General features: G+C 39.4%; 1 protein-coding gene across 1 annotated transcript in view; it reads left to right on the top strand.

The window, feature by feature from the left end:
- Positions 1 to 20,263, top strand: part of TEX264 (testis expressed 264, ER-phagy receptor) — a 170,779-nt gene that overhangs the window by 107,502 nt on the left and 43,014 nt on the right. Inside the window, exon 5 of the mRNA XM_026673262.2 lies at positions 7,203 to 7,380. Within this exon, the coding sequence (XP_026529047.1) occupies positions 7,203 to 7,380 (178 nt within the window). The remainder of the gene's footprint in view (positions 1 to 7,202; positions 7,381 to 20,263) is intronic.

Genomic DNA, 20,263 nt, shown 5'->3' with positions numbered 1-20,263 from the left:
TTAAATGGAAGCTAGATAATCTTTTGCTTTTAACAACCAAGTGGTTTCTATTTGAGGCAAAGTAAGGATATCATTGTCTCCAAACGTTATGTTTGTTTAGAAATTTTGTGTATATTACTAAAATAAATAAGTTGAGAAGACTTGAGTTTGCAAATGAAGGCAATTGGAAACTTTGTGCCCAAAAGGATAATTGTACTTGCATAAAAGTAGGGTGGGAGTGGGGAAGAGAATGAGGAAAAAAGGAAAAAATGAATTAAGAAACAAACATTTGAGGTTATTAAAATATTGCTCATTTTCTTCTCCCAGATGATCTCTATTTTAGAGAAAGCAATGTGAATTTTTGTGCCAAATGGCACAACGTAATAAAATTTTCAGTTTCTTTGGTAAATGCTTTAATGCATTTTCTTCTTCTTTTTTTGTACCCACCTTAGTAAAGCATTATTCCTTCTTTTGTTCTTGCTTAATTTAGTCACTGCATTTTAAAATGTTAATTTGTGTGTACGGACAACAGATTTCATAAGCTATTTTTCACCCTATTTCCATAAATGAAAAGGAGTATAAGAGCTATTGAATATTGAAAGGGATTCTTCATGTAATTCTAAGGATTGGCTAGTATTCCTCTCAAAGTACTCTTTGAATGAAAACTGTGCACAAGAATACTTGGGGAAGAGGTGTTAAAAATGGGGCCACTTGGGTAAGAAGTAGGCCAACACACACATGCTGACTTCCTTCTGTTTTACATTGGAAGTTAAGAGGAGCCAATGGAAAGAAGAATCAGTCAAATCTTGATTTTAATAATTAGATTGAGGCAGACTTCTCTGCAGAGCGCATCTATTTTCTTTGTGTAAATCTGAACAATAGTGAATGGGAAGGTTTGCTTCTTATCACTAAAACACAGTGTTTTATTTTACTTTAAAGTATATTTTAATTTACAGTTTTTTACACTTCTGGTGTGATGTGTTCCTATTCCATTTTCTCTCTCTGTTTGTGTGTCCCCCCTCTCCCTCCCTCCTTTTCCTGAATAATTTAATTCTTAAGCGGTTTTTGTTCTGTCCTTTCAAATCAATGTGTTTTTGGCCATTTTCTTCCCAGCGTTGAGATTGAAATACATCTGTGTTCAGACAGTGGTTTTGTTTGGCTTGTTAGTTTCTGCCTAATCAGCTTCTCTCTTTACAAATGTGCAATGCTATAGATGTGTTTGTAGTGTACACAGTTCTATCATATAATGATTACTTTTTAAAATTGATTAGTTTAGCCATACTTGAAAATATTTTGTTTAAATTTAAGTGACATTGTGTGGTTGCTTTCGTAAAAATAGTTATGAACTGGTATCCATTTTTACAGTCCACTTTTAAGAAATTTTGTGTTTTAAGTAATGATGAGGCAGTGATTTAATAGCTAAGGGTCATTCAAGGTAAAGCTTGCATGAAGTACTAAAGTATCAGAGCTGGATTCTTTTGAGGAGGGTAGTAACAGTGAAAGTAACTTTGACAAACCTAAACAAATGGGAAGACATAAAAATATCAGTGTACAATAGTCCTTGAGTTATGACTACAATTTTCTGTTGTTAAGTGAGACATTTGTTAAGAGAGTTTTGCCCCATTTTAGACATTTCTTGCCACAGTTGTTAAATGAGTCACTGAAGTTATTACATTAGTAACCCAGTTGTTGTGAATCCGGTTTCACCACTGACTTTGCTTACCAGAAGATCACAAAAGGTGATCACACGACCCCAGGACACAGCAACTGTCATAAATATGAACCAGTTGCTAACCATCTGAATTTTGATCACATGACCATGGGGGATGCTGCAAAGGTTGTAACGAAAAATCATCATAAGTCACTTTATTCAGTCCCATTGGAACTTTGAATGGTCACTAAATGAACTGTTGTAAGTCAAGGGCTATCTGTATTTACCCTAGATAGAACATTATTTAATACAGTTTAGATATTTACCTGTCCGATTTCAGTAGCAAGTTACACTGCTGTAATTTATCAGTAAATAAGGAAAAGGCTCATTGGGATATATAGAATTATCAGGGAATACGTGTAGGCATTGGGTTGCTGATTGCTGACTAATATTGCATAAATACTTTTAATAATGTGTGTGGATGTGTCTGAGAAAAAAAGGCATTTAAGCAATTGAGTGAAAAACTGCATTTAGACAAAGGAATTGTAAATAGACTGAGTAAATCCATGTATCATAGCATAAATGAGCAACCTACAGTTCCAGGGCTAAATGTAGTCCTGGGCCTGTGTGCGTGTGTGTGTGTGTTATCTCTAGAGGTCCAGGATAGCAAAATCAGCAACACAGTTTTCTGCCATAAAACCTATAATGCATTCTCTAAAATAAGTTAACTAGATTAAAAAAGGCAATTCCCCTTAAAAAAAAATCTTCAGTCCTGCTCAAACATGCAATGTGGCCCCACCAATTTGCATCATCTGCTGCTCTCAGTTTCCCCAAGGAACATTAAATGAGCTTCTGCTCTTTGATAGGCAGTCAGTTGGTATCTACTGATTTGCAGGATCATTCACCTGATAACATTAAATGTACATACTTTTTTTTTTATTTAAAAAAGAGTAGTACTTATAAAATCTACACATGTTGAGTTCCCAATAAAATTGGTTCTCTATATTTTGAAACGACTTCGAGAAGCTCAAGGGACGATGCAAAAATGTATGATCCCATCATGTCAAAAGTGTCTCCCACATGCCTCGCAAGAAGGAGTGATGTCTAACTCAAACCTTTACACTAGACTTTCCCAACTTTGTGCACTTCAAAGGTCTTAATTTAATTCTTCATGCAATTCTTCAGGAAGGATTACAGGCATTATATGATAGGGAAATCTCAATAGGAGGCATTTAAGTGGTTGTTTGCAAGAAGGTAGGTCCACTTCTTCCAGACAGCAGAGGTCAAAGATGCTGTTCCTGTCTCTGGAAATTGAAATAAATTGGCTCCCCTACAAGTGAAAAAGAAGTTGGTTCTTTTTATTACATATGCAGCCTTATGATGGATGAAACTCGAGCTGACTGTACTGCCATCATTGCAGAAAACAAAGTGACAGCAAGAGACGAAGAGGGAAGACACTATGAATACTGAGAAGGCTATCCCAAAAATGGCTGCTTTGAATGGTTATCAGCCATTCATTTATTTAGAAACATTAAGTTATTTGTTCCTTCTACTGAGACATGGTAAAAAAAAAAAGCAATTTAATTTATTTTTCTTTTCATTTTCACATCCTTCTACTGCTAATTCAAAACTCTGCACAGCTAACTCTGGACTTCGTGTATTGGAAAATTTGCTTCTCGTGGTTTTTGACTAGAAGCATGTTATATCTAGCATACTGGTTGAACTATGATCAGTAGAGGCTATTTGAGGACAACAAGTCTGCCACACTCTGCTATTTATTTAGGAGAAACTAATCTTCCTTCCCACCTCTTTGCTTTTTCATAAGGAAACTCACCAACAATCCTCAGATGTACATTTTGTGCAAATGATAATGCATTCAGAGCCATGCAGATGGTAGTGGGAAGGGTGTGGGTGTTCATTAAACAGCCAGATGTTAATTCAATGCAAAGTCCATTCCCTGTATATTACAGCCTACCTTCTTTGATCTTCTGTGTTTCAGGATTCTTTTTAATTCACATTTTTGCCATCCAATCCCCTCTCCTTATTTAGTGGGCAACAGGTAGAAGTGTGGCATTGCTAATAAAACCAAGAACGCTGTTAAAATTTGAAACACTGTCTAAACACATAGGTAGAGGAAAAACAAGGTATAATCGATTATAGCCATTTCCTCCCCACTTACCTAACTTACTTAATAGAATTATATGGCTGCTCTTCTTAAAAGTGCGACTATGGGTGGCTAACAAAAATCATAGAAATAACCTTTTTTATCTGTGTTTTCAGAACTAATAACTTGCAGAAGCTTTGAGCAAGAAACAGCTCATAGGAGTTGTTTCTTCATGCTGAAAGCAGGGACTTCATCACTGGCAAGTTCCTGCTAGAAGCACTAGCTGGCATTCTCTTGGATCAACACTGCTGAGTGCATTGAGAATGGGGTCATAACATCCATTTTCCAGAGTTGCCAAAAAAAAAGAAAGAAAAGAGAAGAGAAGAGAAAAATAAGGACTTGATTCCTAGCATGAACATGTTTTAAAAGCTGAAGAACAGAACAAAATATTATCAAGGGTTATGTTCGTCAGCTGGTGAAGAAAATATATTTGAAAGTATAAACATTCCATCTTTGCTCACAGTTTGTTTTTATATGATTCACTTTGTCCCAAAAATTGAGGATGGCTTATTATTTGAAAACAAAATCAACATTAAAAGTAAGCAAAGTAAAAAAGAACACATTAAACAATGCTGACCATAGGAAGTTATTAATCTTTGATATGAGTTTATACAACGGCCCATTCTAATTAGATAACTCAGTGTAGCTAGCAAGCATAAAAATAGAAATATACAGATAAAAACAATTTAAAAAAACAATAAAAGATACTAGGTTAAAAAAACGGACCCGGTCAGCACAGGATAAAAATGCAAACCATCTATCCCTAAAAACTGAGGGAAAAGGCAGATTTTTAAAGCCTTCCAGAACGGATATGTGGCCATCCAAAGATTATGGGTCAGGTGCCACAACAAAGAAATATTGGTTCTAAGTTCTGTAAAGTGGCTCTGTTTTCATGGAAGGCATCTGGAGCATACTTACCCTTCTGGTCCTGGTGGAATAAGCAGAAGCCATCAGACACAGGCAATCCATCAAGTATCTTAGCCTTGTGCCACGTAGGTAATAAACTAGAAACTGGAATTGCACTCAGAAATTTACTGGAATTAAGTGCACTTCAGGTATCAGTGATATTGTGATTATGCTGCTAGATACAACCCATGCCAGCACATGACTCGACCTTGCAGTTTCATATAGATTTTAAATAGGAATAGAGAAAAAAGGGTCAAGCCCTGAGGCACCTTGCAAACCAGAGTCCCAAAGCTTGGCTTTCTCTTTCCTTATCAACACTGAATGAACTAACCTCAGATGAGAGAAGGAGAACTATCAAAGAGCAGTGCCCCTATTTCTAACCCCCTGGGCCAGTTCAGAAGATACTATGATATGTGGCATTGAGAGCCATGATTTTTAGCAGCTTATATTTTCAGTGTGAGTTCAGTAAAGGAGAAGTTATAGCTCATGGTTGAAAACAGGGATCACTGAGCTTGGTTGTTTTCTTGCAGACTTTTCATTACCCAAAGTAAGCAAAATCATGAGTGCTAGTAGGGAATGAAGTTTGCTCTCAATTTATATTCCAGTGGCTTTCCTGTCAATGTTAGTGGAAGTGGTCTTGGAGGGCTGTTTTCTGTTGGCTTGTTTGGCATTCCTTGATTGGGGTACTGTTTACTTCTTAATTGTTGGTCTGGTGTTAATCTTGGTGTTAATGTATGCTCATTTGGGTGTTGATCGCTGGTGGGGAAGACCAAAACCCTAACCCTAACCCTTTGGCATATGTTCCAGGATTTCCAAAATGACCATACTGGCTTGGAATTTTGGCAGTTTTATTCTCTACAGTTCAAGGGTGATAGATGGTTGAGGAAGTTTAGTGTAATTTGTATTTCAGAAACTAGATTAAAGATTGGACACAGCCTGTGTAAAATGACAGTCTTTGTTGACATAGATGGTACATATTGTGGCTGTTTTTTTTTCTTCATTTATGTGAACATAAAATTAAGAATAGTGCAACAATAGTTTTGGGGTGGGAATAGGAAGGGAACGGGGAGCAGGAGTGGGCAATATACCTATCATCTGGCATACAAATGTATGAGGAGAACTGGACAGTAGTGGCAGTACCATATTTGTCAACTACTGTATGCCTATGAATATTAATGTATCATTCAAAGGGCAGGAGTTGCTGCTGTCCTTCTAGAAATGCTTCCTTTGGGATTGTAAAACAAGCCAGGGATGTTGTGTGAAGAAACCCAAAGGACTTTGAAGTGAAAGTGCTGAAAATACAGCTAACTGCATTAGGCTCAAAGAAGTGACTGACTGCACAATGTCTCTTGCTGAAAGACCTTACATAAATTAATGAAATGACTGTGCCTACTTTTCAGGGAGGAGTCAGCGGGACCCTATGACATTATATTCCATTCACAGATGGTAGTCTGTTTTGTTGTGATTGTACTGTATTAGAAAATAAATTAAAGTGCTTTAGATTATTAATATAATGCCCTCCCAACAATCAGTGTATGATAATTTTAGTAGGTTAGCTGACAGTGAAAATGATTAAGATATTTTTACCTAGATTAATTCATGTTTTATTTACCCAAATGTACAAACTCGATTAGCACTTTCAGTGAGTAAAGAATAACCAAGTCCTTCTGGATGTCTCTCCCAAGGATTTCACAGTGGAAGGATTGGGCATCTTACCTAGCTGGATAAGGAAATGTCTGCAAGCAAACAAGCAGCCTCAGAGAGTATCTAGGACTCCTGAGCTACATATATTATTTTTTCTCAAGAATCTCAGATCTCCTCCCCTCCCTGCCCTCCTCTCTCCTCTCCTTCCACAATATATCAGGACTCGATGGTCTTTCTATATGAAAAATATAATTCTCTGCCATTTAACGTTTGGCCTTTTCCAAAAGCTGCTGAGCTTGGAGTAAGCTTATAGATAAACCAGGAAGAGAAAATGCAGAAACTTTAATGAATGACGCCTTTCTTACAATAATTTAGAAGTGGAATCAGACTGAAATCTTTCTCAGATTTTTTTTTTAACCACTGCCGTATGTCATATGGTCTCTCTGAAATGAATCTCACACCATTTGGAAATGGTGCTCAAAGCAGGGGCTGTATAATTTAGCACAACGAAATATGGATCAGCTCCTCGAAGGAGTTCATTGATCTGCTAAGCACTCTCAATGCTTTGCAATTGGTTATATGTTTTATTTCAGAGCCTTAAAGCCCTTTCCCATTTTCACAAGATGCTGAACCACTTATAAATTTGATCTCATGGTGTCTGAAAATGATAAAGAACATTGGATTGGCTGAATATATCATAGCATTCATGTTAAAGATGGGAACATCACCCTGGAATACCAAGAAACGACAACCTGGCAATTCCTCATCTGGACAGAGTGTTCAGGGATGCATTTACTATTTGTAACACAGTGGTAGAGAAAAATATATCTTTAATGCTATGTGCCTTATCTATTTTAGGACCGGAAACTATGCGCCCATCCTAGACTGGAGATCTACAAAGGAAATAAAATCTATTTTATATGCCCCCTTGCACGTCAAGGGGACTTCTACGTGCCTGAAATGAAAGAGTTGGAGAAGAAAAACAGAGCAGCCGCAGCAGCGGTAGAAACTGATGATGATCAAACAGATATTACAGGTACCTATGAATTATAAAATGTGCAGTGCTTTGAAGTGCCAAGGAAATCTCCTTCACTGTTGTTAATAACATAATATACATGTTAAGAACATAAACAATCCATTTTGAAGATATGCAGCTATCTGCTTTAAAGCAACACACAGTAGCTTCAACTAAACTGGCATCTTGATTCTAACTGCAAGTAGATTTATTGAATCATAGACAGAAATCTTTCCTATGATTTAAACCCTCAAGTATAGATTCAAGAAAAGGATGTTCTACATATTTTATCGCAAGAGCTTTTCTAAAAATGTTGTATTCTGAGATAATGGTATTGACCTTTTCTAAAGTATATGCATAATCTACAATCAGACTAGAGTGTCTTCCTTTTTGGGGGGTGGAGGTATGGCATTGTGCAATGCAGGATAGTCTTAGTATGGTAAGGATATTGGATTATGATGAGAAGAATGTGAATCAGGTTTCATACTTACATAAAATTCCTAGTCTCAAAATGCAATTATTCTTAGTAATTGTCAGAGATGATATGTACTGATTTATACATGAATGCCCAAGGTATTATTTACTTGATGCATACTTTCTCTAACAAAGTTTTCAAAGAATTGTAATAGCACATATACCTAAGTCAACAGAATCTTTTCACCTTTTCGCTATTCTGCTGCTTACTACAGTCCAAACCTTTGCAGGATTGAAGAGCAATAGCTGCATCACCTTAGTGTCTTCTAAACTGCATTGAGTGAATCTTAAAGACCAAAAGGTCTTCTTTTGTCAATACTACACTGACAATGTGAGTGCTGCTACAACAATTGTGGGGGGAAAATGAACAAGCCAGGGAAGTACTGTTAGAATTGCTTAATTCTTACTTTGTTCTGAGAGTAACATTGCCATTCTTCAAAGCAGTACAAGCTGATCAATACAAATATATTTTGTATTACAGTTCAGTGAATATCTCTGTCTGTCTCTCTCTCTCTCTTTTTAACATGTTCAGAGGATTCAGCCTTTGTCCCAAAGCCCCATAGCTAAGTGGCAAAGTTTATGCTGTAAAATAGAAAGTCCAGGTTGAATTCTTGGTATATCAGGAATATCTGAAAAGGAGTTTTTGTTTAAAATTCTGATGAACTGCAACCAATCAGCATAAACCAAGTTAATTAAAACCATGGTCTTACTCATCGTAAGTCAATTTCTTGGGTTCTTAATACCATTGCTTTTCTTTTCCTTTAGTTCTTGGCAGAGCAAATTATCTGCTGAAATGGTCAGATATTAATGTTGCTGTCTTCTTTGATGCTCTGTATGGTTTGCAATATTCATGGAGAAACAATCACTAGAAGTTTGACTATCTGACAAAGCACCCAGGGATGCTTAAATTGGTAGCTGTTCTTAAATAGATCTGAAACACAATTTTAGTTGCTTGAATTTCGTGCCTCTTTCAACCTCTAGTTTCCAGTTTAGTTGGATTTTAATCAGAGGTGGGTTGCTGCCAGTTTGCACCAGTTCAGGAGAACCAGTAGTTAAGAGTCTGTGTAGTTTGGTGAACCGGGAAATCTCACCACTGGCTGGCCTTGCCTCCACTCATTTTTCAGCCATTTGGGGCTGTTTTCAGGCCAAAAACAGCTCAAAAAACACCCTGAAATTGGCCTGAAAAATGGATGGGGTGAGGTTGGCCAGTGGCGGGATTAGCCCCAACTACCTCTGCCTTTGAGGTGAGTATCTGGGAGGCAGGGCTGGGTGTGATGAGTGACCTCACCCACCCAGTCACATGACCAACTGGCCACACCTACCCAGCCAGAGAACCAGTTGTTAAGTTATTCAAATCCTACCACTGATTTTAATATCTTTAAATTATGACATTATGACGTAGATCACTCTTATCTTTGAATTCTTGATTGCTTACTTGGTAAGCAAAAGACATTTTTTGTCTAAATTACTGGCCAAGGGTCTTGATTTATCATAGCTCTGAAATTGAGATGGCAAAGAAAATGAAGGGAGAGGAATCTGTTGATCTGGCAGCAAAGCAGAAAGACTGCTGTGTCCATCCCTCATCTGTGGAAAATGAAAATGAAAACAAAGCTAAACTTTTCACTTTTTTAGCAAGACTTTCCTATGAAATACACATTTTAGAATGATCGGATTTATGCAGATAAAAATTTCAGCGGATAATTTGTATCAACATTTGAGAATTTAAACCAGAGGTTTACAGTATATATTTTCGTTTTTTAAAAAACAAAACAAAACCATAATCCTGGTGATTGGTTCATATAAAACAAGAATTATTCAATTTGAAAATCTAATAAACAACTTGCATGACAAATGTTTTTTGGAAATTAAAAGAGTGATCTGCCTACAGAATTTTTACCACAGACATAATTTATGTTGTCTAAATATTCCTTACAGTGGTAATCAAGTATAGCAACTTTCATAGAAGAAGGTGTAAGGGCTTATCACTGACTGAGAATACATACTTGATACTGAAACTGGCTATTTTATGGGTTTCTGGTTCTATTTAAATCAAAATAATGATCTTATTGTTGCAAGGAACCTGAGAGTTATAGCATGGGACTAAATTCTGCATTTGTTACAACAAGTCAGAATCCTTGAATTGAACTGAAATATTGGGAAACAAGGATGATACTGAGTTTTCCTAATTTTCTTTCAAAGACAGTCCACAAGTGTATTGAAGTCCATTTGCTGCAAAGCAAAAGAAGGAATCACATGTTCTTTTCCACTAATTTTTAGTGGAAAATTAATTTTCCACTAATTTTAATCCCTGAATAGTGACATGAAAAACATTACAGCCTACCTGCTATTGAATTGTTTCTGGTTGTGAAATCATACGACAATCTTTTCAATGCCTTTCATTCTCCATGCCCTACCTTCACTAGTTCTTAGAGAGGATAGACTGACCTGGGTAAGCGACCAGTTTGAGGGATCAGTTCCTTTACTGTCATTTGAGTGACCTCCAGTTCAGTGTTTCCATAGACTTTAGCAGGAGGTTTTTTTTTTTAGTTTTTCTTTTGACTGCTTTTAATGTCATTTACTTTTTCATAGGTTTTATTAGTGATTTTTTTTTTTGTAGATTAGTGCATTTAATATTTTCTTGAATAGCTTCCTTAAACCTTCAACGAGGCTTTGTTTGTTAGCTGTCTTATGGCATTTATGAAATCACCGGCTTTGACGCTTGTGTTTATGTGCTATGCTGTTGTGTTAGTTGCTGATCTTATTTCCATGTTGGATGGAATAAGACCACATGACAATTGCTAAAGATGCCACTTCATCGCCGCTACACTGAGTTGTGTTGCCTCGCCATTTTCCAATTTTCTTGCCAAGTTTCTGTTTTACTGCTAACATTTTAGTTGCACTGCAATTCACATTTCTTCAGTTAGTCTTTATTTTACAAATATCTGACACTGTTGGTTTTTTAATAGCACGGTCTTCACAAACATACAGTATGTAATGAATACCTTTGAGCAATTTGTCAATCAAATGTAAGTAATATTTTAGCTCAGATTTACTCTCTTTTTCTGTCTGCTCTGGAGCCCTTCAAAACCAATGTAAAGTAATTGCAAAAACAAACATACACCAAGATCCTTTTATATCCTTCACAAATGCCTTTGAAACCATAATGGAGAATGTATTATAATTACACTAGTGCTCTGAGATCAACAAAAATTGTGTATGCCAGGATTACTGACAGAAACAGTATCGTATATGTAAAAAAAAAAATTGCTAGTGCATGTACAGAAACAACTGACTTACTTGGACAGCTTTGAAATCAGTGGACTTTGTCTCTTATGTGGAGTAAAATACAGATTCCCATCTTAGTCATGACATCTGAAGTAAGCTGTAAAGTAATGATTATACCATATAAATAATTAAAATGCCTCTTTAGCTCCAAGAAATAACACATACAATGAAACCTCTGAGAACAAAAAAGCTCCTACTTCAAATGGTTATAACATTAAGTGATATAAGATCCACATTGCATTCTTTGCCCCAATGCAGTTGGAAGTGTGTAATGATACCTATACTAACTTTTCTTGTCACCTTCGCTGAGGAATATAATATAATATAATTGCAATTTGAAAGACTGGAAAATGTCCTGCTGATGTGCAGTCTGTCATCCTGTTTCCTTGTTAAACAGTGATGCAAAAAATACTAAACCCAAGGACATAGATTATGGACCATATTAAGCATGATGGTCATCCTGTGTAATCTGGTTTTAGGTTGCCAAGCATCTGATAACAGATTACAACTGATGTTGTGATTATACATTCATAAAAATTGTGATCAGCAATAGTTTCATTAGATGTTTATTGAATGCTGCAATGGTGTGGGCAATTTTTGCATTTCTTGTTGTGCTCATGTAACATTGCTGCTTTGGCTCACAGTGGACTTCCAAGTACAATTCAAATATTATAACACCCTCCATGGTATAGGACCAGCTACTTAGAGGAACACCTTTCTCTTTCCTGACTGCCCCATCAAATCTATCAGCAAGGGCATGCCCAGGTCCCTTCCATTAAGCAATGGCATCTTGCTGGATTATGAAATCATGCCTTCTCAAGTGGCAACATCTGCTCTACGGAGCAGCAGAAGGAAGGGAACACTCCAATCCCATCAGCCTTTCACAAGGCATTGAAGACCTGGCTGATTCCCAGGCATTGGATCAGCGGTAGATGGACTCCGCTATTCAACATAGAATAACAGAGTTGGAAGGACCTTGGAGGTCTTCTAGTCCAGCCCCCTGCTCGAGCAGGAGAACCCTATACCATTTCAGACAAGTAGCTATCCAGTCTCTTCTTAAAATGGTGAAGCATTTTAATGATGATAATGATGAAACACCCACAACCTCTGAAGGTAAGGCATTCCACTGGTTAATTATCCTCACTGTTAGGAAATTTTTCGTTAGTTCTAGGTTGCTTCTCTCCTTCATTAGTTTCCATTCATTGCTTCTTGTCTTGCTTTCTGGTGCTTTGGAAAATAGGTTGACTCATCTTTATGGTAGCCTTTCAAATATTAGAACACTACTATCATGTCTCCTCTAGTCTTCTTTTCACTAGGCTAGACATTACCCAGTTCCTGCAACTGTTCCTGATAAGTTTTAGTCTCTAATCCCCTAATCATCATTTTGCTCTTCTCTGCACCCTTTCTAGTGTCTCATCTTCTCATTAAAATTGTGGTGACCAAATATAGATGCAGTATTGCAGGCGTGGTCAATGATTTATTTGTGTGTGGGGGTTATGTTTGGTGAACTTGTCTGTTCTAATTTTGTGCGCTCATTTATGTGAGATGGACAACTATATAAATAAAATAAATAAACAATGAAAAGGCCTTTAATATGAATGCAGCGTAAAAATTTGAAACAAATGTAGATAGAATGGAAATGGATATTTTCCTTTTCCTTCCTTTTTAATTAATTGAATCACAATGTACAGTAGTACTTTACTACTCTACCTTAACTGGGGGAATTATTTCTTCATACCATCAATGAAGTCCCTTACCTTCCCTTATTTTTATTTTATGTAGGAACTTCTGACTTTCTTTATTACACAAATGGGTTGTAGTTGAAGACAAACTATTATTAAGGTGTAAGCTAACAGTCTTGTCAGTTAGATATTTTCTCTACCAAAATGTACAGATATTTTACAATATTTTGGTAATTTGTTAGGGTATTTGGTATAATACAGTCTAATATTCACTGCAGATCATTCAAATTCTCAGTCAACAGCAGAGCATTATCTGCATAGAAAAGTATATACACTTTTATGTCTAATTCATGCCAACAGTCTGTAGAGATTCTCACTCATCCAGGTCACAGTTGTCCCAGAGGTACTTTTTCAGGAGGCAACTGGACTTTCTTGTTTTTTTCATGCCAACATACTTTATTATATACAGTACTTTCTCTAAATCAACCAACCTACATTTTCTGTTTCACTTTCATATCTACCTAAGGGTTTGAGCAAATGCTAGATTGTATGTTACAATAAGAAGCATAGAATTAAAATTAGTGCATCAAAGACCCAAACACTTGTATTTGGCAAAAAAAAACAGGATTCAAAGTTACACATACATGGCAAAAACAAAAGCAAGTAGATGAATCTATATGTCATAGTAGAATGTTTAGATATGTTGCAAGTGGCTGGTTTCAAATGATCAAGTTAATTTCTGAAAGATTCTGAATATTTCTGAGCCTGACCTTGACTGTTCATGATCTAGAAGAACTGTGGGAAACTTACCGTGTTTCTCACAAAATAGGGCCGGGCCTTATTTTTTTTTGACCCCTCAAAAAATGGCTAGGCCGTCTTTTCGGGGGTAACTTAATTCCCCCCCTTGCATCCTCGGGTGGGCAGGCGGCGACGGCTTGGATGTTGACCTCGGCATTGGTGGGGCACTTCGTATCGGGAGACCTTCCACCACCATTGCTTTCCCTTCTCCCCATGCTACCGCAGCATTTAGAGCAATGCCGCGGCATTTGGCGCAGTCACACACAGCCAGCCAGGGGTCCTCCCTGCAACCGGAGCCCGGCGGAGACACTCAGCTTCAGGCGCTCCTGTCACTGCCTTCCCTTCGCCTTCGAAGACAAAGCCAATTCTTTTAAAAATGATGCCCTACTACCAGTACGACAAAGCCTCCCCTGCCCGAGAGGGCAGCCCAACCCCACGTAGGGAGGCGAATCTCCCGGGGCCGCAGCACAGGATCGGCCCACCCTGGGAGAAGCGCCCAGCCACCATCCCTGCCTGGAGCCGGGCAGAGCACGAAGAGCTTTGCCTGGAGCGCCCAGCACAGCTGACAGGTGGGCCATCCTGCCCGGGGGCGGAGCTCTCACCAAGGCAGCGAGCACCTCCCTGCTGGGCCCTCCCCTCATCCTGCCAGGGCCGTGCCAGAGCCGTGTGGGCTGGGCAGAGCCGGGAAAGTGAGCTGCGGGTGCGTACCCGCCTGCCAAGCAAAAGAGCTGGGTCGACCCGAGCGTGGCTTCCTTCCCAAGTCCTTCCAGCCTGAACCAGAAGGGGCCACTGGGAGAGGCTGCCCGAGGCAGTGATAGCGCCCACCCATCCGCGGACAGGGGGATGAGGCAACGGCAGCTCTGCTTCCCTGGCCGGCGGGTCCGGCAGAGAGAGCCCAAAGCCACCCGCCCTTTCCACCCCGTCCCCATCCCCATGCATCTCCAAATACACCAGCAGCTCCAAACGCTGTAGCGGCATCGGGCAGAGGCACTGACTCAGGGCTCAGCTTGGAGGAGGATGTGGCGCAGGCCATCGCCTTGCCTCCCTGTCCACGGATGGGTGGGTGCTATCACTTTCATAGAAGAAGGGGAGGGGAGGGCCCGGCAGGGAGGTGCTCGCTGCCTTGGTGAGAGCTCCGCCCCCGGGTAGGATGGCCCACCTGTCAGCTGTGCTGGGCGCTCCAGGCGAAGCTCTTCGTGTTCTGCCCGGCACCAGGCAGGGATGGTGGCTGGGCGCTTCTCCCGGGGTGGGCCAATCCTGCGCTGCGGCCCCGGGAGATTCGCCTCCCTACATGGGGTTGGGCTGCCCTCTCGGGCAGGGGAGGCTTTGTCGTACCGGTAGTAGGGCGTCGTTTTTAAAAGAATTGGCTTTGCCTTTGAAGGCGAAGGGAAGGCGGCGACAGGAGCGCCTGAAGCCGAGTGTCTCCGCTGAGCTCCGGTTGCAGGGAGGAGCCCTGCCTGGCTGTGCGTGGCTACGCCAAACACCGCGGCGTTGCTCTAAACGCTGCAGCAGCATGGAGAGAAGGGAAAGCAATGGTGGCGGAAGGTCTCCTGATACGAAGTGACCCACCAACGCCAAAGTCAACGCAGGCAGCACCATATCCGGGTATGCAACAATAGTACTTCTTAACGGCAAGCCCCCCCAACATTCCCCCTCATTTTGCATGTTTAATATAGGCCTTAATTTGGGGGAGGGGCTTAATTTGATTTTATGCCCATAAAACATGCTGGGACTTTCTATTGGGGGAGGCCGTATTGTTGGAGAAACACGGTAAAGAAGGCTGAGTCATGTTCTTCCTTTCAATCAGCCAGTTTGGTCTAGTGGCTAAGGCATGATGTGAGTTCTAGCCTCACCATCAGAGGTGGTATTCAGCAGGTTCTGACCAGTGTTGGAGAACCGGTAGCAGAAATTTTGACTAGTTCGGATAACCAGCAAATACCACCTCTGACTGGAGATTTTATAGTATCCTTCCAGGATACTTGGTGCCACGCCCACCAAGCCACGCCCACAGAACCGGTAGTAAAAAAATTGAATCCCACCACTGCTCACCATAGACAGGAAAGCTAGCTGGGTGACCTTTGGCCAGTCACTGTCTCTCAGTCCAACCCACCTCCTAGGATTATTGTTGTGGGAAAAATAGGAGGAATGAATATTATATATTGAGTTATTTATAAAAAATAATAAAGGTGGGATATAAATAAATAATTTTTTTGAAAAACCTTAAAAATCACATAGGTCATTGACAGTTCCTATCATCGTCGTCATCGTCATCATCATATCATCATCATCCATGGAGGAAGAAGAGAAAAAGAAAATATACTCTTCTTAAGCAAAATCTTTAATAGGGATTTTATTAGAAAGTTTTATTACTTTTATTTTTAATTAAATACCACTCTCGTTTTTAATATTTTTTATCCTAACCTCTGAAGGTCCTTTCCTCCTCTTTATATGAACAATAATATTAAAATGTCCAAGGTCTGTTCAAATTAACGATTTCATTTTATGAATTTCCTCGCAGAGGTGTCTGCCATTTTTTCCCTTCTGATTTCTGTTGCAACGAATGTCATTCCAATGCTAGCGACCTGCAGACCTGCCAACAAACAATTTGCATTTTTTAAATTAAGCAATAATCCTGTGAGTTGAAAAGATAATGCCACATCTAGCCATCTAATCTATTCTTTCTTTTTTTTCTATTCCTCATTCCTATATTTAACTTTTATTATAAATAGAAGCTACCGATAAGGTTGATAATTTGTATGGGAGAGGAGAGAGTATTGAAGGCTTCGCTGAACTTGGTTCTCTAGTCTTTTATATCTTTTATATATACCTTTTATATTTGCATATTTAACAGCAAGAACAATTTTTATTATTATTACACACAAAAAACTACAGTGTACACAGCAAATGAGATAACTCTGCTGGGTTTCGTATCAAACAAATCCCTAGTCAAACACTTCCCAAGCGTTTAGGACTGTGTGATGTATTGGCAGATTATGCGAGCAGATCCCAGTAAGGTGGCCTTCTATAGCTGACCAATGGTGATCTTGTCAGCGCCAATTGTTTTTAAGTACTTGCCTAGGTCTTTAGGCACAGTACCCAGTGTGCCGAGTACCGCTGGAACCACCTGCACTGGTTTATGCCAGAGTCTCTGCAGTTCGATTCTCAAGTCCTGGTATCTGGTGATTTTTTCAAGTTGTTTATCATCATCATCATCATCATTAAAGGTAACAAGGAATGAAGCATCACTCAGTGTAAGTTATTCATGAAGCAGCAGCATTAGTCTCGAGCCTCCTTTCTGCCCAATCTTTTAATGCTGGCCGAAGCTAGAGCTCACACTCTGTCTGCTCCTGCTTGTGATGGCCAAGGCACGCTCAAACTCTTGTGAATATTTCTGAGGCAGCAGCAAGTAGGGCGCCCAAGAAAACGGTCTTGCCAGTCTCCTGATCAGTTTCCTCAAAGCCATATGATTATGAAGCTGCTTTTCTTTTGAGGCCATGGCATCACATATGCTCTTTTGTCTCTTTCACTTATTATACCACCAGTTAAGTGCTTTTGGCCTTTTGCCATTTGCACCTGTAAGACTGGCACTGGTGTGGTCTCTCTTCAAGACATCAGGATGACCCTGACCTGACCTTGTTGGTCTTTCTTAAGGCTATGAAGACTTGGTTGGATGTCCTGGGTTTCCAGGTGTATTAAGGACCCCATTTACTGGTTTCCTTAACATCCATAGTAACAGCTTTACTTGGTGCCATGCATATTTATTTTGCGTTCCTGTAATTCTTTTAATCATATGCTGCCCAGAGTCACTTGTGAGATACGGGTGACTATTTAAATCGAATGAATAAATACAGCAGGTGCATTCTGATCTCAGGGATGGGCAGGGGAGGGGGGGAGACAAAAGTCTGTTGATCTGAAAGTTTTAAGATTCCCAGGATTGACAGATTTGGATTGATTTCTATATTCTGCATCAGGAAAATCTTCCCTCTCTGTAAAGGACATACTTGTCAGCAGAAAAGCAACTGATGTGACCTTGAGGTTTTTGTTGTTGCCTAATCCTGTATATAGGGTTCAGTTTCTGGAAGAATATATTGATTTATAAGCTTCTTCTGAATCTGACAGTGCCAGATATTGATCCTCTGCAATTGTGTATATGATGCATTCAGCACATCTGTATATGTGGTTCTCTGTCCAAACTAATTCAGTCCGGTTGTTTTCATCAGTAAAGCTCCTTTTAGCTTCCAATATTTTTATTCCCTTTCCATCTTAGTTTGTGATGAATAAAGGTATGATCATCCAACTGATCACTGCATGTGCTGAATTGCTTATTGGTCTGCTTCTAGTTGCAAATCAAGTGTTGATTATTGTATGAAACCCTTCATAACATAGGGCCAAGATATTTAAGAAATTGTCTGTTTCTGATTATCTCTGCCCACCCAGCAACATCAGACAAGGTTAGGGTTAGGGTTGGGGTTGCTTGACAAATGGGTAACCATGTAAAATGAGTGAGTGAGTGAGTGAGTGAGTAAATATTTGTTTTGTTCATTATGGAGAGAACTGCACTATCTTTTCATTGCTTCCTTGACTAGTGGGTCACAGCAGTACTCACATGGTGTATCTCAGATTATCGAGCTATACCTATAAAAAACAGTGAAGAAAAGCAGGCTTTGGAACCCAAGCTTTCTAGTCAGGACATTTAATTAGTCAGGCTAGGGAGATGTTGTTCAGGACTTGTTATAAACATTTCATTGTACTTTGAATGTAATTTTAAAGCAGGACAAATTCTACAAGCTAAGAAACATTTCTTAGTTTCATATCCACATATCTGATAACAGTGATGTTCCAGAAATTGATGATTTCTTGAAGGCTAACAAAACCTGATGGAGATGTTTGGTTTAATAATCTGTTAAGCCATACACATTTAATATATATTTTAGTGCAGGAGTATCAAACTGGCAGCCCATGGGCTGGATGCGTCACGCATAGTCCACGCCCACCTCAGCTTCGCGAATGGGAAAAACATTGCAAAATGTCACATGATGGCAATGTGATGCGGCAAGTTTGACACCCATGTTTTAGTGGCTTGATATGTTTTGCATTAATCTTATTAATAAAAAGGTTGGAGACCTTTAGTATGTGTATATATATTTTTTATTACAGTAGGGAAAAGTCTAGATATAAACTGAGGCAAATTGATTTTACCTGTGCGATTGGAAAATCATTCCTTTTGTTGCTTATTAGTAATGAATGTCATTAGAATGAGATAGATGGTATGATAGAAGGCAAAATGCTTCTGGGCTTTTCTTCAGTTCTAATTAGTTGTATGTGTTCTTAATTGTCATTTAATTCTCAGTCATAAGCTCTGAATCCTGAGAGCATTTACTATGTCCTTGCTCTCAGCAGGGTTATCTCCTGTGCTTTGGTTTGCGAATGAGTCAAAAGTCAAAGTAAATAAAAATAGCCTCTTAATCGAGTTAGGAAAAGAATTACACTTATTTTAGTGACAAGGGACTGTCTTTTCCTGAGGCATCAGTTAATAAACTTACACCATTTCAGGAATACAGATACATTTTCCAGTTCGGTTTCAGAGAGAAAAAAAGAGAGGGATAGGGGGAGGGGGAGAGATATGCTATAGCAGAGGGGAAAAAAGGCTAAATGTCTTACCTCTATTTGAATTTAAGCACTGCAGTTGCTACAAGAAAGGCACAATGTATTTTCTACCTCAGCAGACGACTTTTTTCTGACAATGCATCTGCCACCAGTTCTTGTTCCCAAGGCAGCCCTGCTCACCAGCACAGGTCAGCTTTCTTGACAGTGTCTTTGTAATCTTCTGTTGACCTTTTCAACTTAACTGTTTCAGGACTTTGCAATGGGTCAATAATTCTGGATGTTTGTACCAAGGATTGAACTCTGGTCCCTCGTTACAGGGAAGCCAGTAGATTGAAACTCTATATAAATCTGAATATTTCCCAACTTGCTTCCTGCCCCCCTTTCTCTCTCACGCTCTTCATCTTAAGTGGGTGTTTCTGTCCACCTTGACACCATTGGGAGGAAAGCTGTGGCTGGGCTCCAACCCACAAAGGAGCTTGCAGCTGCATTGTGTGCGGGGGACAGCCCTGCACCCAAGCTTGGGGTTGTTTTCCCCTTGGTATGTGTTGTCATTGCAGGCTGATGACAGGCTTGGGTCTCTGGACCCCCTACAGCAGTATCTATCCCTGCCCATCTCCTGGCAGCTTTTGTGTGGGGTTTGAAAAGCTGTGATTAACTGCACTTTGTCTGTTATTACATTGATCTATTATTTAGAAAGCGAGGAGATGAATATTTGATAGAGCTCAGAGCCTGGTTGGAGAAAGAAGGGCAAAACATTCAAGGTGGAAATATTATATGGATTATATATACTTCTACCACAGCAAGAGTCTGCCAGATCGGTCAAACCTGTGCTCAAGAAATCTTTGGGGAAGGGTGACTTGATGCAGTGCTTCATTTGGTTTCTTCTTCTTTTCTTTCCAAGGAAGCAAGAGGGATTCTCTCCCTTCTTCTCTCTTTCCAGCTTATTTTCCAAGTTGCAGGTCTTGGTTGTCAGACGACATGATAGCCACATTTTACAAAAGTAAAGGGGTGGGTTTTTTTTGGTATGCAACGTATAATTATGGTTCTGGTTATTATAT

Source organism: Notechis scutatus, chromosome 2 (assembly GCF_049901735.1).
Source record: "Notechis scutatus isolate UNSWTSFEM ecotype Mainland chromosome 2, rNotScu1.2, whole genome shotgun sequence".
NCBI classification, from domain to species: domain Eukaryota; kingdom Metazoa; phylum Chordata; class Lepidosauria; order Squamata; family Elapidae; genus Notechis; species Notechis scutatus.
This window is presented reverse-complemented; position numbering and strand designations above follow the sequence as displayed.